Source organism: Sparus aurata, chromosome 11 (genome assembly GCF_900880675.1).
Source record: "Sparus aurata chromosome 11, fSpaAur1.1, whole genome shotgun sequence".
NCBI lineage: Eukaryota > Metazoa > Chordata > Actinopteri > Spariformes > Sparidae > Sparus > Sparus aurata.
This window is the reverse complement of record NC_044197.1, coordinates 17,216,116-17,242,757: the sequence shown is the minus strand read 5'-3', so window position 1 is coordinate 17,242,757 and position 26,642 is coordinate 17,216,116. Positions and strand designations below refer to the sequence as shown.

Below are 26,642 nucleotides of genomic sequence, written 5' to 3'. Positions count from 1 at the left end.
GTTGGAATATAGAGCTATTTACATCACTTAACACTTTTTTGATCATAATGGATGAAAAAACAACATGAAATATTGTATGAATTATTCTAATTGCTACATCATAGGCAACCAGACATGTTTCAGTTTCTTGAAGACGTTAGACCTTTCATCCAAAAGGCTTCTTCACTTTTAACTAACTTGAGGGGAGTTGTATAGGCTTTTAAACTCTGTGTGGGAGTGTCCTTACAGAGTCGTAAAGGACACATGTGAGCTCTGAGTTTCAGTTGTTATGGACACTCTTGGGTCATTGACATGGCCTCTTGCAGAAGCCTCATGGATGAGAGGTGAATGTCTTCAAGAAACTGAAACAAGTCCAGTTGCCTAAAATATAGCAGAATTGTCATCACCTGGGTGACTGAGAACTTCAGAAAATTACTTTAATGCAGTGATCCTGGCTTGGACTTGTGGACTTTGACATGGACATCTACCTGAGTCATCATTGTGATGACCTGCAACTTGACTTGACAAAAATGAATAGCTTGACACTCAGCTGGGACTTGAAAATTAAAGACTAGTGACTTGACTTAATGATGATGAATCAAATTTCTATGATTGAGAATAAATTAAGAAATAAATAAGCTTTAAAAAAGTTTGTTGATTGATATATATATTTATATATATATATATATATACACACATTGTGATCTTAAGCTTTATTTCAATGTAAATGTATTGCTTTAATTGCTGATAACAATCACAACATAAGTGCCAATTTGCAGGAAGAAGTATTTCAGTGATATCACCACATTGAATGTCAGGAAAATGCATCTGTAAATGCACATTTTTATTTCAAATGTCTAAATTGGAATATTTAAAGCAATATTAAACTTATTTAAATGAAATGTTAAATATAGGGCTATACCTTTCATATAAATACATGACAAACTATTTTGTGAAAAAAGCCTATGTCAATAACATGAAATTGAAATCAATTAGCATAATTCTAAGGTGGCAGTTAAGACATTTTGTTTACCAAATGTTGTATACAAGTGGACTGTATGGAGGAAAAAAAATAAGGTCATATATATATATATATAATATATATATATATATATATATACACACACTACCAGTCAATAGTTTGGACACACCTTCTCATTTAATGTTTTTTCTAAATTTTCATGACCCATCAAACCCATCAAAATTATGAATGAACACATATGGAATTATGTAGTAAACAAAAAAGTGTGAATTAACTCTAAATATGTTTCATATTTTAGATTCCTCAAAGTAGCCACTCTTTGCTTTGTTGACAGGTCTGCAATCCCCTGGCCTTCTCTCAATGACCTTCATGATATAGTCATCTGAAATGGTTTTCACTTCACAGGTGTACCCTGTCAGGGTTCATTTGTGGAATTTCTTACCATCTTAATGGGGTTGGGACCATCAGTTGTGTTATGCAGAAGTCAGGGTGGTACACAGCTGACGGCCCTATTTGACAACTGTTAGAATTCATATTACAGCAAGAACCAATCAGCTAAGTAAAGAGAAATGAAAGTCCATCATCACTTTAAGAACTGAAGGTCAGTCAGTACGGAAAATTGCAAAAACTTTGAATGTGTCCCCAAGTGCAGTCGCAAAAACCATCAAGCGCTATGATGAAACTGGCTCACATGAGGACCGCCCTAGGAAAGGAAGACCAAGAGTCACCTCTGCTGCTGAGGTTCATCTGAGTCACCAGCCTCAGAAATCGCAAGTTAACAGCACCTCAGATTAGAGCCCAGATGAATGCCATACAGAGTTCTCGTAGCAGACACATCTCTACATCACCTGTTTAGAGGAGACTGCGCAAATCAGGCCTTTATGGTCAAATAGCTGCTAAAAAAACACTAGGCTACTAAAGAAAAGCAACAAGCAGAGGAGATCTGTTTGGGCCAAGAAACATAAGAGATGGACATTAGACCAATGGAAATCTGTGCTTTGATCTGATTAGTCAAAATTTGAGATCTTTGGTTTCACTCCAAGCCATGTCTTTGTGTAACGCAGAAAAGGTGAACGGATGGTCTCTACATGCATGGTTACCACAGTGAAGCATGGAGGAGGGGGTGTGATGGTGTGGGGCTGCTTTGCTGGTGACACTGTCTGGGATTTATTCAAAGTTGAAGGCACACTGAACCAGCATGGCTACCACAGCATCCTGCAGAGACATGCCATCCCATCCGGTTTGCGTTCAGTTGAACCTTCATTTATTTTTCAACGGGACAATGACCCCAAGCACACCTCCAGGCTGTGTAAAGGCTATTTGACCAGGAAGGAGAGTGATGGAGTGCTGCACTAGATGACCTGGCCTCGGTTTAGTTTAGTCACCTGACCTAAACCCAATCGAGATGGTTTGGGATGAGATGGACCACAGAGTGAAGGCAAAATGGCCAACAAGTGCTCAGCATCTCTGGGGACTCATTAAAGACTGTTGGAAAACCATCTCAGGTGACTACCTCATGAAGCTCATTGAGAGAATGCCAAGAGTGTGCAAAGCAGTAATCAAAGCAAAGGGTGGCTGTTTTGAAGAATCTAAAATATAAAACATGTTTTCAGTTATTTCACACTTTTTTGCTTACTACATAATTCCATATGTGTTCATTCATAATTTTGATGCCTTCCGTGAGAATCTTCAATATAAATAGTCATGAAAATAAAGAAAAAACAGATATAAAAATATTAGTTAGTTAGTTATCAACAATAAATAAAAAACGTTTACCAAAGAAAATAAAGAAAAATTGAAATTCTATGATTTCCGACTGGCATTTGAACGCACATTTAACTTCTCTGGGTATTCCCACATGATCTGAACGCACCACAAAACGACAGCAGGCAGAGGTGAAAAGTCTGGATCATGTTTTCATTCCAGCGGAGGCATACTTGAACGACAAAGGACATTGTAAATAAAGATCAACAGGGCGGTTAGCCGAGCACGTCGAGGTTCTGTCCACGAAGAGAAGACATTGATGTTGTTGTTAGCCAAGCAGCTAGCACAAGCTGAAATTTGTTAGCTAGCTAACGGAGGACCCTGTTAGCTAACCGCCACCATCATCGCTCCGAGCCAGCTGTGCATCGCCCTGTCTTCCTACGATGGGAAACGCAGCAACTGCCAAGAAAGGCAATGAGCAAGAAAGCGGTGAGCACCTGAAAACCATCCGGCTAGCCTATTAGCCGTGTAACGTTAGCTATTGTTCTAGCCTGAGCTTGCTTATAATGAAGTCAGTGGATGAAGTAAGCCTTTAGCAGTTGTTGTCCAGTGTTGGCAGACAGTACAGGGATGAGGGTTGCAGAGAAGAACCATCTTTGGTAGGGGTTTACAAGGTGTGCTTGCTGCCTCCTGACAATTTCTGTTTGCCTGTCTCACTTGGGTATGGAGTCACAGATGATGCAGCTAGCTAATTATTGAAAGCGAAATACGAGCAAATGGCAGCAGTTGAGGTCCTCACCTTCACGTTGAAGGTTTCCCCACAGCAGCATCCTCGGCTCAATGAAACGAAAGCGTTCTGTAACGTTAAACTGAAGTTATCAATGCGACATGTTTAATTTTTAGAGAGCTAACAAATGTCAGCTGCCTGCTGGGGCCAGATAACATCGGCAAACATTGGTTTGAAGTACAGCTGCAGTACAAGGCCTAGTCACTGCTAACAACAGGTACATGATAACAGACAAGTTGAGCAAAAAACTGCTTGATGTGGTCGAAGCAGGCTAAAGATTGGAATAAACATATGTCTTGCTTTATAGTGTTGCTGTTTTGTTTTCTAAAGGAGATCTACTAAATGGCTCTTCAAGTCAGCTGTCAACAAATTTACTGTAAATCGACATGTTATGCCTGCGCTTACAGTGACATTCACCTGTTGTGTTGATGCTATAACATGAATCGAAAGCAGCTGCCTTCTTTTGTCTAATCTGTTGAATGATAGCAATTCTGCAATATTAACTGCTCCATCGATCACTTGAGAGGAGTAGCCAGAGGGCACTTTGTTGTGTTCAGGGTGCATTTGTCATTAATGATCGAGGTAATCCACTAAACCGTACCATGCCTAGAAGTCAGTCTCTCTGGGGAGCACTTATCTTGACCTGCTTTCTGATTGGCAGTAGTCCCATACAGTCTGCCGCCTTGTTGTGACTTAAGCCACCTGTAGTTTTCTGCAGGGAGGGGGCTGAGGGTTGTATACTATAACACTGTGATGTGAACAGAGAGCTACAAGAACACATTGTAAACATTTATGTCATGTAGATGTTTACAAAAGTAGGTATTTAGCGGAGATGTTTACCCAAAAAAAAAAAAAAAATCAGGCATTATCTAAACACCCGTATGCAGCTGGAAGGTCAGGTGAAGTTTTGTAGTCCACAAAACATTTCTGGAGCTTCACAGCAAAACAGCGATGCAGAATTCTCCCAAGCAACTGAAGTAGATTGGGGAAGGACTCAAGCTGTAATCCAACTCTGCGGTAGGCGTTGGATCCCAAATGTATATGAACGCACCATATTTTCCACCTTTGACAAGCATGCTAATGCTTTTAGTTTAGCGGTTACAGTGAAGATGGATTGGATTAACAAAAGGGTGTAAATAGCAACTGTTTCATGTTAACTTGGGATCTCTGGGCATCTGGAAACGTGGATTACGTCGGACAAGCTGCATGGAGCTATTTTTAGATTTTTTTATTTTACATTTTAAAACGAGTCCCCATCTGCTTTAGTTCAGTTTTGGAAAGTGCTGCAACGCTCTTTTCCTGTGAACCTCCAGAAATGTTTTGTCTACTATGAAAACTTCACCTGACTGTCCTTAGGCACGAGTGTGAGTAGATATTGACTGAATTTTTCATTTTGGGGTGAACTTATCCTTAATATATATGGCGCGACTCCAAAACCACATTTCTCCAACACCACATGAAGCATGAGGGTCATTTCTTAACTTTATGCCCAGAAGGAAGCTGCATTATGAAACTTCACCACCAGAGAGCACGATAACCTGGAGATAACTTCCCCCTCTAAGTCAGTCAATGGGTGTGACAGGCCTACAGTTTCCTTATCAGCTCTCTGAATGCACCACAGCTGTGCCTTGTTTTTGACATAACATTATGAGGCTGGCCTATGTGTGTGCTTTGCTGACTTTGCTCACCTTTGTCAAAACGTTGTCACCATTTGCATGGGAGACCAATAAGTGTTTTCAACGATGCCACCACAGAGAAAAAAATAGACATGCCGTTGAAACTGAAGCAGAGCACTTGAACAGGAAGCTTAACTTCATGTGGTTAGCCAAGCATTGCAGTGCACTTTGGCTGCATACAGGAAGTTAGTATGTCTCATTGGTCTTTGGTCTGAAACGGTTGCTTTTGCGTCTGAGCCTGTACGTCTCACTGTGTCAAAATGGCTCAGGGTTCCTTCGCCAGCCGTATTTTCCAAAAATATCGTAAGAATAGCCAGGACCAGAAAGGACAAGAGAGTGAGGTGCCTCGCATCTCTGAGTTCACCATCATGTGGGATAAACTTAGTAAGTGTGACATTTTGCTTTTTAAACTTAAAGTGTGTCGGCGACCCTCCGCTGCTCTGAGCGGGATGTGTCACCGCTTTTGTTTACTTGTTGTTCGCAGCAAAACTGATGTAGATGTAGCATATAGTATAAAGCAAGTGGTGTTCTTTAAATTGTCTACTAATGGGTTTAAGTTTGATTAGGGATTTTCTTCATGTTGCATGGTTGTTCAATTGGCCATCTTTGGTTTGTCAGGTAGCAGCCCCGGTTTCAAGGTCTTACTCGTTTAAGGTTTCTCTTTACCTTCCTCATCAGGTTGCTGTAATTGCACACATTCTTGATCCACCAGAGACATCAGTGAAAGCAATTTAGGCATAACACTTCTTAGAACAGACCATTTATTGTGTTTCAGTCGTTTACTTCATCTTAATAACGCTGTCTTCCTTTCATTTTTGTGTACTGTTTTTCCAGTCTGAAATGTCTTGTTATGTGTGCTTTTTACAATGTCTTTTCAATCACTGTTGTTTTATATCTTTTGTAACAGATGTTTGTAGTTTAACATCATTTTATTCAGTGTAGGACAGTGAAAGCCTCCTCCAATACTGGTAAGAAAGAATGATAGAAAGAGAGATGGAGAGAGAGAGTTGGTTATGAATATTTAATATTAACAATTGTGCAGAATTGAAACCAATCAAGACAAAAAAAATTATAACAATTTTGTTAAATCGTAAAGAACTGACTTGCATATTATTTAATTACTATTTGTTTTAGCTTTTCAGAGATAATGTAAGACAAAAAAAAAGTCCTCCAACTAAAACAGTTTTGTCTTTTAGTGTAGAGTAACTTATGTCAGGTTTTAGGAATCCTTATGTCGTCCTCTTCAGTGTCATTTTGTTGTGTGTTGCATTTAAATCCACGTGAATCTCAAATGTTTTACGCACTTCATAAATGTTTCTTCCTCTCTTTCTCTTCTCCATCATTTCCATCCATGTGGGTGAATGTTCCTGCAAACCCTTGGTGAACTGTAGAGACTTTTGGTATGCTCATATTTTCCATGAGCCATCCAAAGTCACAGAGATAAAGTTTATTCTGCAGTTTAGGCCTACAAGGCTTGCATTATATAATATCTAATATTCCCATAGTCCGTTAACAACACAGCTTCCACACATATAGCAGTACTTTAATGCCAGGTATGCATTTAAATCTGCTTACAAAGTACACTACCAACCAGACATTAGATACTTGCCATCACTCTGTGACTTTGGACATCTCATGTCTGCTGTGACTTTCACAATGCACTGTCTTTTCTAATGCCTGCACTCTAGTCTCACTTATGTTCTGCATTTTGTCTTTTTTTATCTGCCTCTCCCCTTTTTACTCCCACTTACTCCTGAAAGGGATGCAGAATAGCTTGTGTTTGAATTGGCCGATTCTGTAAAGTCCACAAGAGCTCTTTGCATCACTTTATTAATTAGAATTTCCTGCTTAGACGTGTGGTTTTGAGTTGTTTTTAGGCGGTATTCTTTGCTGTTTTGTCCAGTATAGTCCTGCATCCCCAGTACTTGACATTTGCCTGACCTTAATGCATTTCCCTCAACATGTGAACTGCCTTTGTTTACTTTCCTGAACACGTTAAACTGCCCCAGTTTCTTAGTTCCCTCAACGTGTTACCCGACCTTGTGAGGGCACCAAAATGCTCATAGTTAAATCACACTTTTGTCTCTCTTTGTAGTGAAAGAGTTCTTAGCTAAAGCCAAAGAAGATTTTTTAAGAAAATGGGAGTGTCCACCACAGGTAAGTTGTTCTTTATTCAAATTTCCCTTTACACTCTGCACTCATCGGTTATTTCATGATGCAGAATGATTACACATTTTGTATGATATCGCCAAGCCACTTCCTGGCTCATATCTTGTTGACTTGGACGTTCACTGTTATATGTTGCATAATCGTATTGTGTCAGTTAGTTGTGTGATAATCATATTGCGTCAGTTAGTTGTAGAAACATCTCCATCTAGCTTATGTATTTGTCCTTCACGTGGCATTTAAAAGAACTACAATCAACCCAAACATACAAATAGAACTTGAGCATTTTCAGTCCTCAGTTTACTGTCTCACTTCCACTGATAATGTGTTTCCTCAGAGCACAACAGGCCTGGATGACTTCGATAGGTTCAAGACTCTGGGCACTGGCTCATTCGGCCGAGTTATGCTCGTCAAACATAAAGAATCGAACCAGTTCTACGCCATGAAGATCTTGGACAAACAGAAAGTAAGCATGTGGTTTTAAAGAAAATATCTCATAAGAACTTGTGTTGTAAATCTTGATTATTATGTGAAAAGCAGTCTGCCGCATGCTTGACAAATGCTGTAACTACATAAATGCAGCACATCTCATAAAAGGAAATGGAAAGTTTCCTTTCATGCGCTGTCGGCACGTTATCATCGAAAACCTCAGAGAGGCTTCACATGAGAGTTTTGTTCTCTAAATACTGATGTGAGAGTTGTGGGAGGAGGTGAGCACGTCCTCGGCGTCTAGCTGTTCCCTTGAATTTCACACTTTTGGTAGCAGACGTAAACCTGTCTGACTTTCTGTTTTAGCTGTACTGCCAGACAACTGGGGTCAGAACGATTTGTGAATGGCTACTGTCTTACAGTAGCCATTGTTTTCCATTGAGATATTTCAGTACAGTATGAAAATAAACCTGCAGAGACTTGACATTTTTGTGAGATACAGTAGGTTATTCACAGTAAATGTCATTGCCAGGTGTTACTATCATTGTGTGGCAATGCAGTTAAACTTATTGGATTCAGACAGTCTAGTGTGCTGACACACTTGTTGAATCTCTGGCATCTTAGACTAAAGACCCAGCCAGTGAACACTAGTCTTTTTAAAGTATCCTGCAAGACGGGGCTTTCATTTCCACGGTGCATGTGTTTACTTATTTAGATCTTCAGACTTAGATTTTCATATAATATAGCTCCTGCTTGCAGTGCTGTTGAACACCTCACTCTCAAGTATCATACGTCCAAGATTACCACCAACTCATAAATGCACCAGACAGGCAGGCTTTTGAAATCTTATCTTATTTTGAGTTTTAAAGCAACAAAATGTTACTTTCCCCAAGAAAGATGCGCTGCTTATAGAAAATATTCACCCCCTTAATTTTTTCCCCTTTTATTGCATTAATAAATGGAATCATGACAAATAAATTCCTAAATGTCAAAATGAAAAACAGCTTTCTACAAAGTAATGTCAATTATTTAAAAATGTACTCTATAAAATAAGGGATTGTGTAAGTATTCGCCTCCTTTTAATTGACTGACCTATATCAACAGAGGTCCAGCCAGTTGGTGCAAGTAGTCTCACAATTATTGAAATGGAAATCGCCTGAGTTCAGTAAATGTGTCTCAAGTGATTGTAGTATAGAGACACCTGTGTCTGAAGGTCCAGTCACTGGTTAATCAGTGTTCGTAGCTACAATTAAGCCACAAGGACAAATAAACACTCGAGCAACTCTGTGAAAATGGTTAGTAAAAAGTATAAGTCAGGGAATAGACACATGAACATTTTTTTATAACTATATTTTCAATTAGTTGACATTACTTTATAAAAATCAGTTTTCACTTTTATTTTTCTTTGTACATTTTTGTGAAAGAAGACAAATTATACTAACTATGATTCCATTTATATATGCAATAAAAGGGGAAAACGTTTAAGGGGTCAAATACCTTTTAATAGGCACTGTAGTTGATTCTTGAGTGTTATTCTCAGGTTTTCAAATATTGATGTTTTGCATCAGTATTATCTTATGGAGAACTGATTTTCTCCAGAAAGTTACAGTTTTGTAACTGTAAAGGATTATTGTTGCTGTAAAGGATTATTGCACCAGTTTAACACATTAAAATGTGTTTACAGGTCTTACAATTACAATCACAATTATAACTTCATGCTTAAAAAGAGTAGTATAAAACCTTTTGTGGCTCCAGAGGAAGCTGCCTTTAATCTGATAAATTCCCTCCAGTCAAGTCATTCAGTGGCTTAGTTGCATTGTGGGTAATGTAGGTTCCAGGATCTAAAAAAAGATGGACAATGTCTGAATTAAAAAAGGTGATATCTCTTCTGTATCCATTTTGATCATTGTGTTTTAGTGCAATGCAGACCAGGGACTGCTTTTCGAAACCTAGTGCCTACATTACCCACAATGCATCCTAGTCACTGAGTGACATTACCGCAGGCAATTTATCAAATTACATGCAACTTCCTCTGGAGCCACACGCTAACACCATATTGATCACACCATACTGAAATGAATGGAAGTCAGTAGCTGATTGGATAATAGGACAGACGCAGTTTAAAAAGGTAAACAAGTCTTCCTGTGGCTTTCTATGATGAGAACAAAAACAAAAAGACAACTGTATGAAATGGCATAGCATCAATCTGACAAGAAACCACAATACAAGCCAAACAAGAAGATCAGAAACTTGGTTTACTCTACACATGATACTGTAAACAGAAGAAATCACAATGATCACACACCCACAGCACCAAAAATAAACATAAAACAAACAGCTACCACAAAACGTCAACAACAGAACAAAATCTAACGGTGACCCAACAGTTTGTGCTTACTTTATGCATATATTTTGGAATTTTAAAATGATATAACATGCAAATATCAACGACATCCTCTTCTGAATATAGGCCTAATACTTATTTTGCCTTGTTTCTTTCAGGTGGTGAAATTGAAGCAGATAGAACACACACTTAACGAGAAGAGAATACTGCAGGCCGTCTCCTTCCCCTTCCTCGTCAGATTGGAGTACTCTTTCAAGGTACATGCTGACATCCAACGCTTACAACTAAACTACATGGTTACAACATCCTGTTGCTAACCTAGCAGGCCTTTTGTGTTCACCTATTACAGTACGTCTCAGAATAACCAGCAAGCAACCTCAACGGAGGAGACACACCCATAATATACCAACATTTAATCAGATCGTGGTTTTATTACTCCCAACATGAAGATCGTCATAAACGTGACATCTATGAATAGATGCAATCAGCTGCATTTGTTTTTTTTACAGGACAACTCAAACCTCTACATGGTGATGGAGTACGTTCCCGGTGGAGAGATGTTCTCACACCTCAGACGTATTGGAAGGTTCAGGTATAATTAACAAAGAATTTATCATTTTGTTTTAAGTATTTAAAAAAAAAAAAAAAATTATTTATAGTGCTGTGTCAGTCACTTATCACTGGGTAAAGTGTCCACCAGTGTTGGGGGTAACACGTTACAAAGTAATCCGTTAGAGTACTCTGATTGCTGTTTTGTTGTGACAAGTAACGTGATGCGTTAGTTCTGCTATTCAGGTAATTCATTTTTCAATTCGTTTTTTTAAAAATTAATCATTACTTGAAAAAAATGGGCTGTCTGTTCCTTTCCCTTTGTCGCCACAAAAATAGAAGAAAATCCCTGAAGCATTTGCACTTTTTCTGTTTCTCTCCTGCTGCTCAGCAGGCGGCTGCGTGCCAGTGGAAGGTAAACTTACAGTTGTGTCAGTGCGCATGCATTGCTAGCTAATTCAGTGAAGCGAGATTGCAGAGAGTATAGCATTTGACTTATATTCCTATATTCCCATTGTTTTGAATTTTGGGGCGAAAAAAGGACAAGAACAACATCACAGTGAAATGCAAGTTGTGCCTGGAGGATAAGTGCTTGTCAGCTGCATCATAAACTGGGCTATAAAGGGCCGTGTCGTATTGTGTTCTTTGAAATCTCTGTGCCTATTACTGTATACTTCTGCTCAATTCACTGTCAGATTGTTAGCAAAAATAAACAGCTGTAAATGTCATATTCCGCCATTCCTATTATAAGGCTGCAGAGTGACCAATTGTGGGCCGTAAAGAAGGCTACAAAATGATGGTACTGTTGGCTACGTGCCGTCTGGAAAATTTAACCGACGTGCGCAGTTAGTCACAAAGGGGTATTACCATGATTTTTGGTAACGCTAAAGTACTCTAACGCGTTACTTTTCTCAGTAGATAATGCAGTAACGTAACAAGTTACTTTTAAAAGTAACGTTACCCAACACTGGACTCCACAAAGTTTCCACTTTTTGCCGTCACTGATGAAATAGCTTGAGAAAAGAATAATTTGAAGGTGGACATACACTGAATGATTGAATTAGCTCCCTCACTCAGAAGAGAGTTGAGAATAGTCACCAGTGTCTGACTGTTCACCCTCCCTTCTTTCAGTGAACACCATGCAAGATTTTATGCAGCTCAGATAATACTCACCTTTGAGTACCTTCACTCCTTGGACCTCATCTACAGAGACCTGAAGCCTGAAAACCTGCTCATAGATCAACATGGGTATATCCAGGTGTGTAACTTTTTAATATAAGAGAAGTAAATACATTGGACAAGTGTCAGCTATCAGTAAGTCTGTAAACTATTTGTTTCTCTGTTGGCAACAGCCAAGAATGGCAAATTAATACATTCATTAAGTTTGACCTCAAGTTAGATGATGATAAAAAACCTGACAAACAAACGTAGGCTTCTGTTCATAGTTCTGAAGTGTAGTTCATACTTACCGTACTTTGCCCCTACATGCTTGCATCCCTCATCACACTCCATTTGGTCTTTCTTCAGGTCACAGACTTTGGCTTTGCCAAAAGAGTAAAAGGAAGGACCTGGACATTGTGTGGAACTCCTGAGTACCTCGCTCCAGAGATCATCCTCAGCAAGGTCAGTCATTTATACCCCAACATAGCCCACATGCACATGATAGTGCAGTTAAAAAAACACTGATTACTTTACCTGTGACGTGATTTAACCGGTGTCATCGCTTACTCCTTTTTATTTTTCTGCTTTCAGAGTCTCCAGGGTCTCTGGCTATTTTATTCTAATTCTGATTCTGATTCTGATTCCTCCAGGGCTACAACAAAGCTGTGGACTGGTGGGCACTTGGAGTCCTTATCTATGAAATGGCTGCTGGTTACCCTCCCTTTTTTGCTGACCAGCCTATCCAGATCTACGAAAAGATTGTGTCTGGCAAGGTATGGGCAAAGTCTTCATCAAAATATTTATGCTTGTTTTTCAACCACCTGCATCAATTTGGCTTTGTTTCTCTAGTGTCTTATCTCCCTTAAGCTTATTCAATTAAAGTAAGTATAAATGACACATGGCTTGATATAATCCATTGCCCTCCACTTTTCTCACTCTTGTAGGTACGATTTCCGTCTCACTTTAGCTCTGACCTGAAGGATCTGCTAAGAAACCTGCTCCAGGTAGACCTGACAAAGAGATTTGGCAACCTGAAGAATGGTGTGAATGACATAAAAAATCACAAGTGGTTCTCCACAACAGACTGGATTGCCATATACGAGAGAAAGGTAGGTTTAATAAAGTGTTTTTGAATCCAGAACTCCCTATCACACATCTTGTGCTGTGCCTCATTTGGTTCTTATGCATAAACAAGTCAGATAAAGCTGTTTTTTTTTTTTTTAAAATCTAAACCTCAAATGTAGTATAAATATGCAGATACAATACAATACAATATGTAGTAAAATGCAAGCTAACAAGCAACAGCATGCACTGACTGTGTGTTTGAATCCAGTTCAACCTCTGACTTAACTCGGTACTCACCAGAGACTGTGGTTCTCTCTATTCTTTCCCCCCTCTTTTCTCTGTAAAGTAACCTCAGGAAGTAAAGTACATTCCCCCTCCAGCTTCACTCAGCAGTCACCGTTACACTAGATAAACACCCAACAATGGAGGTCACAGCACAAATTGTTGTTGCCAAAATAAAGCCACTTATTGAATCCCGAAGGCTGAAAAGTAATCGCTGAGCTCTCCTACAGTCAGTAAATGGCTCCAAATGAGAGCAGAATCCGACGTGATTGTGGGTGATCATTCCTTTGGCTCTGCACCTGACTCTCTCCCTCAAAAGCTGGCTGGAATATTGTGGAGCTATCTTGGAAATTAGAATTTACATTACATTAAAGATTTCTTCTGTGTCATTTTCTATGAACAAAAAGGGACTAAGAAAATTCCTTGCTGTCAAAATCATTTGAGTTGGAACAATATAAATAATATGTATAATATGTCCTTGCCTGATTTATTTGATTAAAAATCTAAAACCTATTTTCTTCTTTGTCCTTAGGTTGAAGCGCCCTTCTTGCCAAAGTGCAGAGGACCAGGAGACACAAGCAACTTTGACGACTACGAAGAGGAGGACATCCATGTCTCACAAACAGAAAAGTGTGCAAAAGAGTTTGCTGAGTTCTAGTGAGTGGGCCAAGAATCCCATCAGGGCTCACGTGTTTTGGGATATTTGCACTCTCCTGAGGGTTAAGGTGGAACAGAGGCCGTCACGTGTTCAAAACAAATGCCTCGTTCCTTCATTCCACACAGCTGAATGAGGTCCTTCTTGCCATGATCCTGCGTGCAGTTAGCACTAACCTATACACAGGCACATTATGCAGACACCCCCTGTGCTGCAACACAAAAATACTAGACCACGTTTTCATCTTTTGTCTTTTTCCTTTTGTTTTCTTTTTCTTTGTTTTATGTTTGCCACCTCTGAAAAAGCCTTCCTTCTCAAATAATTATTTGAAAAAGCAAAATGAAAATTAATATTCTTGCCCATTTTCAAGTGGCACAAAGAGTGATTGATTGTATTCGCTGGGGTTGCACATATTGTGATTTAAGCTTTGGGGAAAAAGAAGGGATTTTGATTTGTTTTGAATTTCCAGGTATCTGTCATCTGTTACATGCCTGACTGTGTTTTGGGGTTCAGTTAATTATTCATTTATCATGAACACTTTCACATTAACCATTATTCATCATTCTGGTGTCCTTAAGACCTAGAACCGTGTATTTGTGCATATAGGAATATACATATATGAGACAAAAGACTTTCAACACTTTTGTGTTATTAGAGCATGACCAAAATTCAAAGAAACTCGTGTTTAGTGAAGGAAAACTGACAACTTCTGGATGTTTCTGAGATTTAGTGCTCAGACATTTAATTCTTGAGGAGGTTGATCAACAGTGACAAGCGTTATAATGAAGCAGAAACTTGTCAGTGCTGTATTAACTCATCAATTGTAGCATTGTTTTATCCATATCCAGTCACGGGACATTTCCTTTTACCTCAGATTAGTTTTGGTATTAAATGAATGGAATGAGATAATATATTTTTCAGGTACAACTCTGTCTCACAAGAAGGGAAATTGAAGTTTGGCACTCCACAGGACTTAACAGGTTATCTGTCTTTGGTACATGCAAAAATGTATGATTTGCATAGACATTTTTTTTTTCAACAGCGGGAAAGGTCAGATTGTTATTGGATGCACAGCAGTGTTGGTCGCACAGACATATTTTGTCCATTTGGGATTGCTTTTTTGAGTTTTGTTTTTAAATGCTAGTTGTGCTTCAGCAGAGCACTTGGAAGTCATTGTGTTAACTGCCATATTTGATTTATTTTCATTTTTAATTTAGCATGTTTGTTATGTTTGTACAGCAGTGTCACATCAAGCTAATAGTTCCCTGAAAGTGTTCCCATCATTTTCTGTCGTTGTTTGGTTTTGTTACCTTTTTAAATTGTTTCATAACCTGGGATATTGATGGATTAGCAGTTTTTAAGAGTGAGTGAGTGAGTGACATATTCCTCTGCAAAAATCCCATGAGAGCAAAATTAAATCATTCACCTTAGATAATAACAGAAAACTGAAATATCATAACCTTAAAAGTATTCATTCATCTTGGTTGAAGCATATACTTACCTCAATTATAGCTCGTAGTCTCTTTGCATCATGTTTTTTTAATCAATTTATACACTGTGATGGAGCAATATTTGCTCGTTCTTCCTCGCAAAATTGCTCAGGCTGAGTCAGGTCAGTTAGAGAACGTTCACAGACTAAAATGTTGCAGTCTTGTTACAGATTTTTAAAGGGAATAAGGTCAAGAGTCTGACTTTGAAGAACATTTTGTTTCATTGTTAACCTTTCCTGTTAAGTTATTGTCTACACATATTTAATATATACTTCTCCCCCCAAGAGATATGTTAGTTTTATGAGGATTTTTTCTATACCAGGCACCATTAATTTCCCTTGAATTCTGAAAAGTCCTCACCCGCGTAGCAGGCTGACATGTGTATTTAACAGGTGATCATAGGATCCACTAGGCCAGGGTGTCCATTGTTGAATTTAGAGATGTCTTGTTCCTGCGTCTGTGGTCCTTTTGATTCCCAACAGGGGAAGTTTTCTCTGCCATCCTCACAGAGGTCAGAGCTTGAGGTCCTTTCTGCAGGTCGGACACTCAGGGTTGTGGGGAAAACAATCTTCTGCGTTTCACATCTTATGGATACAATAATGCGTTTGTTGACAGTCTCTTCCAAAGTTTTGCTCATTATTTGACATGGTGCTCAAGTGTTTGTAGATGAGGAAAAATGCAATTTAATGAAGTTCAACAATCTTAGACAACCAAATGTGAAACAGCTTTGGGGGCTGAATGCTTTTTTTTTATTTCAAGGTACTGATGTACTGTATATGGATATTGGCTATGCCTGAATTTAACGTTTTTCTTCCTTCTTTTTTTTCATATATTTAGCACATGTTGACATTTTATTTAGCCCTGATTTTATTTCAAAAGGCACAAATGTTTCTGATGGTATTTTATTTATATTAGAGATGTCTAATAAATTAAAAGTTTTAATGTTTAAACCTGCATAGTTGTCACTATATATAAGGAGACTCCAACTGTTTTATTCACAAAAGTGTTATAGACGGTGAATATATTGGATTATTTATTTGTACTTTTTTTTTAAGAAAGACTTGCCCTTATTGAAAACTAAATCATATATAGAAATAGACATATTAATCACAGTTAGCACACATTGATGCCTTTTAATCTAACTTATTTTTTCCTTTTCTTTTAATTTTTCAATAATTTGATAAACTGGGATCCAACATTACTTCTGTAGTTTGAAGGGGGGGGGGACAGAATATAATTGCAAAATCGGTAGAGTACATGTTTTTTTTTTAATTTGGATCAACTTTGAAAGCTACACCTGGGAATTCAGCATGATTCAATCCAAACTGCCTGTGTGTAAAACTTTCCCAGAACGTGTGTAGGAAATCCACAGCTCTTCTCATGTGTCATTTTCCCTCATGTGTGTAATAATGTTTGTCATATTTGATGTAATTGATGGCACTTTTCCCTGAGTCACCTCACACTCCTGCCTGAAGGAAATCAGTTTGAGTTCTTCGTAGCTAGTCACACATGCCAGTATGGGATCAATACTCTGAAATGTGTCTGTATTTAGTTTGTGGGACATTTTGCACATCATTTAGAAGGCTGACACGTTTTTTGTTTTTTTTTCCCACCCATATTTACTTGTGTTTGCAAGGGGAATATACTTTGCTGTAGCAGATTTTATGTAACAAAGGATATGTCACTATAATAAATTCTTTTTATTAAAAACTAGAACTGTTGCTGTCCTGTGTGAAGAGAGGTATCACTGTATGTGTTTTGTTTTGTTTTGTTTTGTATTTTGGTGGCTGCTGGTGTTGAACTACAAACTGCGGAAAAAAAGAACTCCACTTCCCATGAGTCTCTGCTGTCATGTGGGCGAAGGAAGCTAAACGGATGAAGAGGGGCTAGTTGGCTTTACTTGATTAAATCTTGATTTTATCAATCAATTATCGCCTTTTGTTTATTTGTAAAACCTCGCTGCTATTAGACAGCTGTATTCTAGTCCAAAGTACGTGTCTATCTCGGACGAACTGTTGTTGTCAAGCAGGAATCATCTAAAATAAGGTAACTGTTCAATTTTGCATTAGCAAACCGAGCTAACTAACGTTACCCCTGTTAGCTAATATTTAATCGCTATTTCGTATTAAGCTACCGACACAGCATAACGTTATTTCTGTACTGTGCTGGAGTCAGTCGCTATTTCCAATTTCATTATTTTGTGTGGCAATTAAACAATTTCCATTCGGTGTGAACGTCGTTCTGCTGTTATCATTCCAGCTAACGCGAGTTTTAGGTCGACATTTTCACACCGCAGCTCCCCGATGTCACTTATTGACACAGTAACGTTACTAACGTTAGCTCTGCTCTTTAGCGATGTTTGGCTTGTGAATGTCCCCTTTCTCTGTTTTATCACCTGTTCTTTTTACTACTGTCTACCCCAGTGAATGCCAGACCGCGAAAGAGAAAACAATGATGGTGTTCGAGCTGCCAACACACTGAGCTCTCCGAGAGAAGACATCTGATGAAAACTCCCTGCAGCGTTACTGATTGTAAGAGAATAAAATTAATGTTTCATGGGCTCAGTGAAAACACAGGCAGTCAAACGTAGCAGCACTGTCTGCTTGAAAGAAGTTTCTTTGTGTGCTGCTTGAAAGCTTTTGATAGGATAATCACGATTTCATGTTTTATGACCACTGTTTAAAAGTCACACAACTACTCATCATCCAGATGAACAAACTGTTATAGTTTTAAAATGGTTTTATCAAGAAACCAGATGTGGCCTCGTCAGGGCCGATACGGATTATTAGAAATCAAGGAGACTGAAAACTGATAGTTAAGGCCGATATTTAATTGCAGCTAAAATTAAACTCTTTGTATCAACATGTCAAAAACCACTAATAGAAAAGACCTGAGTTCAATTTTCTCAAGTGCTCTTATGTATACTTCCTCTCCACTGCATTTATTTGATACAGATGCTGATTATTCAGTGTTTAAAGGCGATTCATTGTGACATGTTGCCAATCAGATAGTGTTGTGGGTGGGAGGATGTTGCATCAGAGCCCCAATGGCACCTTTTTAACCTAATTTGCTCTATCAGTGACCTGATAGAAAAATCACAGATGCAGATCATCAGAAAATGCTGAATATTGGCACCGACAATCAGCCAGGGTAGATAATCCTTCTACCCCTAGACTGAATAACAGGTAAAGATGTATAACATGATGCTCAAAACATCCGAAGCTTGAATTTGCTCCGTTTGTAAAAGAGATAATCTTGAACCAGGATACCCTATCCTGATTCAAGATTAATATTGAGAAGAAGATTTTCACATTCAAGTGATTAGCATTGGTGTTAAGGTGTAAAAAAAAAAAAAAAATGTAAGTAAGTTAAAAGCAGGAAATGCAAAAGTCAAGCTATCCATTATAAAATAAAAAGAATTACATGGAAAGAATGTGTCAATGTCAATGTATCTCAGCAAAAAAAAAAAAAAGAAAAAAAAAAGCTGCACAGTGTTTAAAATGAATGAAAAAGAATGAAGTGGGTGGAATGTTAAAATGTCCACAATATGAGGAGTATATATTGTTTAGAGTTGGTAAGACCAAGCAATTGGTTTTCTGTTGTCAAATGAAACGGCTATTTGGTAGTCGATTAATCTGCGTGAGTAGAAGTTTTCTGATTACAGCTTCTCCGAGCTAATGTGGATATTTTCTGGTTTCTATATGTCTGTATGATGGTAAACTGAATCTCTTTTGACAGTGGACCTTGTTTTTTCACAAATATAATTTTTATTTTACAGACCAAATAACTGATGGAAAGATTAATTGACAATGAAAATAGTCATTAGTTGCAGCCCTAGTACTGATTTTGAATATTTTACTGAAACTACCACTGCTAATTTAGCATATACAGTGTATTTAATGTTAATGTAAAGTTGTGGCTTATAGTAATTTGTTATAATTTATTGCTTTTTTGTGAAACTGGTTGATTGATCTGTAAACAAAACACACCCCTTTTTTCATGTAGTTGTGGGTTAGCGTTAGGGTTCGCTTGTCAGATGTTTGAAAACAAAAAAAAAGTTGATAGTTGAAGTTACTGCATGTTGTAATGCTCATTTTGATGATTAATACTCTATTTATATAGTTGCTTTGTTTATTTACAGCCAGCATGGAAGACAAGGCAAATGGCTCTGTTGACACCAAAAGGTATCACCTCTAATTAGTGTAAGACATTGTTTATTGTTGTTGAACAGCTGTTACAGTTGAGCGCACGTTAAACCATTCACTGTGACCCCACAGCCCAGTGGAGAACGGTCAGCTGCCGGATCCTGCCAGCTGGGGGGTTGCCGATGTCGTCAATTACTTCAAAGCAACAGGGTTTGAGGAGCAAGCCACGGCTTTCCAGGATCAGGTCAGAGTGCTCCCTTTACTTGGAATACCTGTTGCGTGATAAAAACAAGCTACATGGGGGTTAAAATAAAATATTTTTCTCTCCACCTGACAGGAAATCGATGGCAAGTCCCTGCTCCTTATGACGCGTAACGACGTCCTGACAGGGCTGTCGATAAAGCTCGGCCCTGCACTAAAAATCTACGAGTATCACGTGAAGCCACTGCAAACTCAGCACCTGAAGACCAATGCCTCATAGCACCGCAGGCCGTCAGTGCACCCACCTCAGTGACAATCATCGTGTCAGGTGACCCCAGGTTAGCCGTCACTTCATAAAGACTCCTCTGGCCACAGTGGCACCTTAACGGGATTTGAATGCTGTATGTTTTTATAAGCGTGAGCCCCAAAAATGGGTTGCACATGGAGTCCACTCAGCTGTTTACCCTTTCAGCCATTCTTGTTTCTGCTGCTTGAGAAATGTATTTTTATTTTTTGTTGTGTGTGTGTGTTTTATTTAAAAGAAGGAAATTTGAGGACACCATGATTTTGTGTGTGTGCGTGTGTACAATGTGAATTAACCTATGTTGGTTTAAAAAAAAAAAAAAGTATTTGTATATAAGATGATATAAAGTTGAAAACTGTATGTCCTATTGTACCTGAAAACTTTGATACAAGCAGAACATTTTTCTGCTGCATCATATTTTGCCCTAAAATCAGTTTTTATGCTCCACTACGCGCAGCTGAATCCCCGAGTCGTCCTTGGCATGTAACAATGAAGCATTTTGTTTTCCCAGTCACAAGAAGTCAATCAAAAGCCTCTTTGTTCCTGCAATTATCTAGGCTCAAAGCTCTTGATATTAAATTATTTATGTGTATATATTCTTATTATGTTCCTACCTGTGGTGCTTTCAGCATTGTCTTAAAGACAACCATGTTGAAGTGTGTATGACCAACGTACGTGTGCAACATAACACTGGAGTTTGAATATCTGAATCAAAGATTTGCAATAAATGGTGCTCTTTTCTCACCAAAGAACAACATTAGTTTATCAGTTTATTTGTTTATTATATTATCTCTATTATAGATTCACATTACATGGCCAGAAGCTTTATTGTTCTCGAGAAATCTTGAGTTGCAGTTGGGATTGTTTGTTTTGTTTTGTTGTATTTGATTTGTAGATCAGCAGCATTTTCTTCACAGCTTGGCTAGCTGTTTCCTGCACACTGTTCCTGTGATGTTGCCTGAGGGGTTGTCCAGGGGAAGAAGAACCTGTGAGTGTGAAAAAATGTGTCAGTAACCAAGTATTAATGACTTAACACCTTTAAAGATTAGTTGTAATAACAGAACTTACTTCATCTTGGTTGCTGAGGCCCATTTTTGTCATGTCTATGGTAAAGTAGTGCTTGTTGGGCATGACCATCTCTATTTCATCCACCTAGAAGACAGAATTGTTGAGAAAACTCATTAATGTGAGTTACAATTAATAATTTAATAATTCCAATGTCAACCATTTATTCCAACCCAAATAAGGAAAAATAGGAATGTATTCCAGAAACAATTTCTGAAATAGTTTGTTTTTTTGTTTCAAATGAGGCGATGATGTACTGAGTTGGAAAGTTGTTCTTCCGACTTCGATGTGCTCATGTGCATCATGTTGGAATTTGGGAGCTAACATGGACACTGTAAAGAAGGTGTTTTGCATTTTAACCTCAGAGTTAAACACAATGTGGACAGATGTTTCTAATATTTGGGCGACAAGGTAGCATAGAGGAAATGTTACAATGACTATACAATACATGACTTTGGTAAGAGTTTCTTTCCATCAACCCAATCTTTACTTTCATCCGCAATGTTCCAGAGTCATATGACATCAACTCAGCAACTTTACAAACATTTTCTCAGACTTTCCCTGGTGATGTTCCGATTTGAGGGGGCATTCACAAGAATCTTTCAAGTCAGAAAAACGTTTTTCCTGTAATGCCAGCAGCACACGAACGTACGGTATGACTCAAACATTCAGATTTTTCTAAAGAAGAAAAGTAAATTATCTCAACAAAAGATCATAGGTTGCCTTAAAAATGTGCATTTTCTTAAATTATTTAATTTTGTTTTTACCATGTTTACTGTTCTCTTTTGACAAATAGAAATATTTGTGTCATAAACATGTGTAGGAAGCATTGATGCTATGACTATAACCAATTTTAGCTGGAGGTTTATTATAAATCTTTATGATCTAAAATGGGGGCTTACCTCAGGAACTCTGTCCAGGACCAGACATTGTGTTTCATAAAGGGTCTTCTGCACGGATGGTGAGTACTCTCCGCGATCATAGGGGCCAGCAAACTTCTCAATAATCGTCTCCTTCACACACTTCCTAAAAGGGCGGTTAAAGTATGTAATTTCAATTTCAGAGTTTTTGTCTCATTGATGTGAAAACTGAGAATTTTTCAGGCATTTTTTTAAACAGATAATTACCATGCAGCATCAAAGTCGACATCCAGAATCTTGTTGTAGCACCACCTGGAGTAGACAGAGGTGCAGAAACACCTGTCCTTGGCCTCTTGCAGAGTAGTGAAGCGGTCTCGGTGGAAACCCACAAAACCAGACTGGGTGGTTTTCAGCACCGTCATGTTCTGCACCCCACTGTGAAGCACAGGGATGCCTGTGTGAGGCACGGAGTTGGTGAGTGTGGAGAAATGAAACACATCACAACTGCTGTCATCATCAGCATCACAACATCCAGTAATGCTAAGGACCTAACCTCGGTTATAGATCCTGTAGTTAATAGGATTTAATCAACATGCCTTCAGATTTGAAACTGGATAAGAATGAAAAATGAAAAATTTAAATGAAAAAATGTCATCTATACTGATTTCAAATGAGGCCTGTGGGCCTGTAATTGGGCTTACCATTGAGATTCTGTTCAACATCACAGAAGCGACAAGCATCTGGGCTGTAGATAAATGCATGAACATGCTCTACCCCATTCTGAGAGAAAAAATAAGAAGGATGACAAAGGAGGTTAAAATCATGCTAGAGGATTGATGTGTGACATAGTTTAATAAGTTGTGGGATGTGCACGATTTATGGTGCTGCTTAAAATGTTCGAGTAAAAGACACACTTCTGATGATGAGTCAAGGTCAATTACAACATTTTTTCATCTATTTGTTAATGATTATGGGTGAATTCTATCAGAGACTAAGACGTCAACCACCTGGTGGGTTTTGCTGGCCACCAGTGGTTTAACAGTGTGCTCTGACACTACAAAACACACATTAAGTTACACTTTAATATCACTGGTTCCACTTTTCTCACTAACAACAGTTTTTTTACCTTCTCCAGCCTTTTCCACGGAGCCTCCTCCATGTGAACCTTGGCCCTTACCACATGGTTGAAAGAGGTCAGGAAATGATTACAGATATCCAGGGAAAACTGCTCGATGGTCTTTACCTGTATCAGGTGCGTATAACATAAAAAGCAGAGCGACGGGCCATAAGTAAGACTTATCTCAATGAAGTCTGAGCAACATCAGCAACAGATTAAACGAAACATGAGGGAAGTTGAGGCTGAAACAAAAGTCAACAGGTCTGTTTATTCTTGATTTAAATTGATCAGTGTGTGTTTGAGCTGTGGCTTGGCAAAGAATGACCACAAGGTGACGGCGTCATGCGAGCTAGGACCGCCACTGGTAGAAGGTAAATAGCACTATAACAATCCTTGATTAAACATTTACAAAAACAGTTTCCTCCACATGAAATGGCATTAATGTTAACTGAGATGATTGTCTGCCATTTACTAATATTAGTTTGAAGCCCTTAACAAATGTGATTGATAGATAGATAGATAGATAGATAGATAGATAGATAGATAGATAGATAGATAGATAGATAGATAGATCCAAATCTTGTTGAATCTCTCTTGATGTCAAACTCTCATCCTACCCCTTTGAGCTTGGCCAGAGCGTGGACGGTGTTCTTGATGGTGTCGGTGGGGATGATGTCTGAGTTGTCTCCTGTCAGGTAATCCTTGCGTGACTTGAGCGTGAGCTCCACGTCAGCTACCAGCTCGATGATGGAGTGGTGGCTCCCCTGTCTCCTGATGACGAGAACCTTCACTGTGTTCTTGCCATAGCCTGTTCGCACAAACTCCACATTCTGCACACAGAAGGAAAAAGATTATTGACATACTGAGGCGTGACATAAGTGTGTAGTTGGATGAACATATTGTTTTGTATTGTCTTCTATCTTCTATCCTTTAAAATGTAGCTTTCAGTCAGTTTGTAGTCACCTGGGATATATGTTCAGCACTTTTTATTATTCTGATTAGCTGCAACAGATAAATCTAAAATGTTATAAGTACAGTACGCACATTTTTTTTTTATGTGTTACATGTACTTAATTTCCATTTGAAATCCAACTAAATGATGGCTTGAGCACAATTATTTGCAGCATTCCAACACTTATTCCTCCCTGTAATATATAAGATGTGTCTCAAGGATTTGATATGATATCGCACTTTTGAATTACTCATAATGAAAAATGTGCACATTTATAGTGTTAGTCTCAATGTGAAGTCAGATATAAGACATTTTACATCAATAATTTACAATTTCATCATTGGTTAGTTATTTTCTGAGACACGGACGCTGGTTTGTTCGGGGGAACGGACTGTTGGCCTGGTGGTCGTTCACCTCGAACATTTGATAAACTGATTATGTGCTGAATTTTTTAAGGAATTTTGAAAGAAAAATCTTGCTCTGTTAAAACTTTTTTCCATGTGTAAAATAATGTGTAGTTACCTGATCTGGAGCTGTTGCCATGGTATCTTCCTCCTTTACCTGTTGCCTGTCAGTTGTGTGTGTCTCCGGCAGAAAGAGTCTCTACTGATGAACAAGTATTTAGTAGAGAGGGTGGTGCTACCTTTGCTCTCAGGCTATTGGAAGTTATGTTTGGTGAAGTTCAACTTGTTCTACCTGTCCAGAGTATGTGTATGGTTACACTTTCAGACGTGCAATGTGCACGCAAGCACACGCTTTTGACTTGCTTTTTTTTGAGTGCACATGCAGATATTTTTGTTGTGTTGTGTCCTGACCCATGGGTTGTTTCAGCACTGAGCTCTTCACTATGTAATGGGGAAACTTTCTCCCTAGTTCGGCTCAGTCAGGTTACATTTTTTGACATTGTATAACTGAGTCGTCCTGCAGGCATGTGAACAGAGAACCTTAATAATGTGTGCATAAGAAATGTTTTCATTCAGTAAACAGACGTGATGTAAGCGCCACTGTCGCCTTTATAAAGGCTTTATAAATATGAACGAACGTCTTCATGAATATAATTTAATAATGTTCCACAGATAAATTGTAAGCCAGTGATAAGAACAACACTTGTAATGTCTAAGGTGGTGAAAAACAAAGGTAGTATGCCTATTTTATTGTCAACAGTCAACCAGTCAAAGTGTAAAAACTCCAGAAATAGTTTGTACTGGCACATGATGAGGTCTCATTGTTTTTCAATAGCTTTTCTTTCTTTCTTTCTTTCTGTCTTTCTTTCTTTCTTTCTTTCTTTCTTTCTTTCTTTCTTTCTTTCTTTCACAGCAACAGGTGACCTAATAATAAACATTGCTGTAAATATGCAAAACTTAGCCAAGATGCTAGTTTTCCTCTGTATGCCCAGGTGTGATGTTGGCAGCTGTAAGTAAGACCCATGTTAGCCAATGTGTTTTGCTGGTCCAAAGAAAATGTGAATATGGTTTAGATGGTCACTCCTTTCGTGACTTGCGCACAAAGTTTAGATGGCTTTTGATTTACAATAAAATAAATTATAAGTTCTCATTCTATTATTTTAATACAGACTCTTTTTTGGCCTCATTGTGCTTTCTTTTATCAGTACATATGTACAATGCTGGTAAATCATACTCTATGGATGCACTAATTGTGAAATCCTGGACTGATACCGATGTTTAAGTTAACTATTTGGCAGATAGCAGATGCCGATACGAACGTTCTTTTGTTTTCTGTATTACTTTATTGTTATTTATTCTCCTTTTTGGGTGGGGTAAACAAAGACATCTTCACAGTTAAAAATAACTCAGAATGATCAGAAATCATTTAGAAAGGGCTCAAATTCGATCATACAAGTTTACGACCCAACTTTCAAATTTAAAGTACATTGATCTTTGCTTTAATTTAAGGCTTCAATTCATGTCTTGAGTGTGTATTTGTCATATGTTAGTCACTAAAGAGGGGTAATGGGTTGGTCTTCATCTATTAAGCCATCAAGTCTGCAGCTATAAATATTAACAAGGTTTTCATAAATGGATTTGGGTCCAGATGGTCTGCAGACCTTCCCCGGGAGGTAAATGATGGAACAGTCCATTGGAGGGGTGCTGCTTGATAAATACAGTTAGGCAATTGATTGATTTATAGAGCACAAGTCATTGATTTATTAATCATGAATACAAATATTAGTCTTAACCGATGGACACTTAGTAGTCCATCAGTATGCGCAAAAAGTGTGCTTTGTTTAAAAGTGGTGTATGTAAACGTGCTGAAGTAAGTTCCAGCTACAATGAGTGAACTATGACCTCTGTAATAATTGTCTAGTGACCATCTGCTGATACAGTTTATACAGATAAGTCTTACCCATGCGTGTACCAGAAATGATAAATGTATCTTGATTTTAACTCTCTCTCAAAATAATAATCTCTTTGGGGCTAAAGCCTGAATATAATGAGAAAGGAGGATTAAAAAGCAAACCAACATACACGTGGCTGTGAATTATTTCATTTTCATGTGGTCTGGACACGGAGCCACAAAGTCATTGAATGAAAATGTTACATCACATGTTTCTAATGTTCAACTTCTTGTCAATAATTTACTGTTTGACATTTTTACTTTCAAGTTGTTCCTTATTTCAAGAGATTAGAAGGGAAACTGCTCAATGACACTTTTGTCTCCAACTCTAAGATCTGCTTCTCATTTAATCAATCAGCCCTAAATCAATGCTG

At 38.2% G+C, this 26,642-nt stretch overlaps 3 protein-coding genes across 6 annotated transcripts; 2 read left to right on the top strand and 1 right to left on the bottom strand.

Moving 5' to 3' along the window:
* The first annotated feature begins 2,809 nt into the window (after window positions 1-2,809).
* Window positions 2,810-16,982, top strand: prkacba (protein kinase, cAMP-dependent, catalytic, beta a). Of its 4 annotated transcripts, none has more exons than XM_030432516.1 (11): window positions 2,810-3,154; window positions 6,520-6,528; window positions 7,224-7,285; window positions 7,632-7,760; window positions 10,226-10,324; window positions 10,577-10,659; window positions 11,748-11,874; window positions 12,144-12,239; window positions 12,428-12,550; window positions 12,722-12,886; window positions 13,657-16,982. In XM_030432516.1, exons 1-11 carry the CDS (start codon window positions 3,109-3,111, stop codon window positions 13,780-13,782), a joined length of 1,065 nt encoding a protein of 354 aa, XP_030288376.1. In that variant the 5' UTR covers window positions 2,810-3,108; the 3' UTR covers window positions 13,783-16,982. The 4 variants fall into 4 exon arrangements, with proteins under 4 accessions (XP_030288376.1, XP_030288377.1, XP_030288373.1 ...); XM_030432513.1 differs by lacking the exon at window positions 2,810-3,154 and adding an exon at window positions 4,824-5,512; XM_030432517.1 differs by lacking the exon at window positions 6,520-6,528.
* Window positions 16,983-17,102: 120 nt separating this feature from the next.
* samd13 (sterile alpha motif domain containing 13) lies at window positions 17,103-20,674 on the top strand. Its single transcript, XM_030432521.1, has 5 exons — window positions 17,103-17,315; window positions 17,693-17,800; window positions 19,411-19,453; window positions 19,547-19,658; window positions 19,752-20,674. The coding sequence occupies exons 2-5, from the start codon at window positions 17,773-17,775 to the stop codon at window positions 19,893-19,895; spliced, it is 327 nt and encodes a 108-aa protein (XP_030288381.1). The 5' UTR covers window positions 17,103-17,315; window positions 17,693-17,772; the 3' UTR covers window positions 19,896-20,674.
* Window positions 20,675-20,680: 6 nt separating this feature from the next.
* On the bottom strand, window positions 20,681-24,562 carry uox (urate oxidase). The gene is made up of 8 exons (XM_030432520.1): window positions 24,436-24,562; window positions 23,579-23,791; window positions 22,971-23,087; window positions 22,546-22,624; window positions 22,112-22,298; window positions 21,887-22,010; window positions 20,988-21,071; window positions 20,681-20,905 (listed from the first exon to the last, which is right to left on the bottom strand). The coding sequence occupies exons 1-8, from the start codon at window positions 24,454-24,456 to the stop codon at window positions 20,831-20,833; spliced, it is 900 nt and encodes a 299-aa protein (XP_030288380.1). The 5' UTR covers window positions 24,457-24,562; the 3' UTR covers window positions 20,681-20,830.
* Window positions 24,563-26,642: the final 2,080 nt, after the last annotated feature.

Bases quoted from the DNA above. Each gene is read 5' to 3' on its own strand.
- uox (XM_030432520.1), bottom strand. From the start codon at position 24,456: ATGGCAACAGCTCCAGATCAG. The intron at 22,299-22,545 runs GTAAGCCCAATT...TGCCTCACACAG, and splicing joins TGTTGAACAGAATCTCAATG to GCATCCCTGTGCTTCACAGT. The intron at 21,072-21,886 runs GTAAGCCCCCAT...TCTGTCTTCTAG, and splicing joins TCCTGGACAGAGTTCCTGAG to GTGGATGAAATAGAGATGGT.
- prkacba (XM_030432513.1), top strand. From the start codon at position 5,389: ATGGCTCAGGGTTCCTTCGCCAGCCGTATTTTCCAAAAATATCGTAAG. The intron at 12,240-12,427 runs GTCAGTCATTTA...TGATTCCTCCAG, and splicing joins CAGAGATCATCCTCAGCAAG to GGCTACAACAAAGCTGTGGA. The intron at 12,551-12,721 runs GTATGGGCAAAG...TCACTCTTGTAG, and splicing joins AAAAGATTGTGTCTGGCAAG to GTACGATTTCCGTCTCACTT.
- samd13 (XM_030432521.1), top strand. From the start codon at position 17,773: ATGAAAACTCCCTGCAGCGTTACTGATT. The intron at 17,801-19,410 runs GTAAGAGAATAA...GTTTATTTACAG, and splicing joins TCCCTGCAGCGTTACTGATT to CCAGCATGGAAGACAAGGCA. The intron at 19,454-19,546 runs GTATCACCTCTA...GTGACCCCACAG, and splicing joins GGCTCTGTTGACACCAAAAG to CCCAGTGGAGAACGGTCAGC.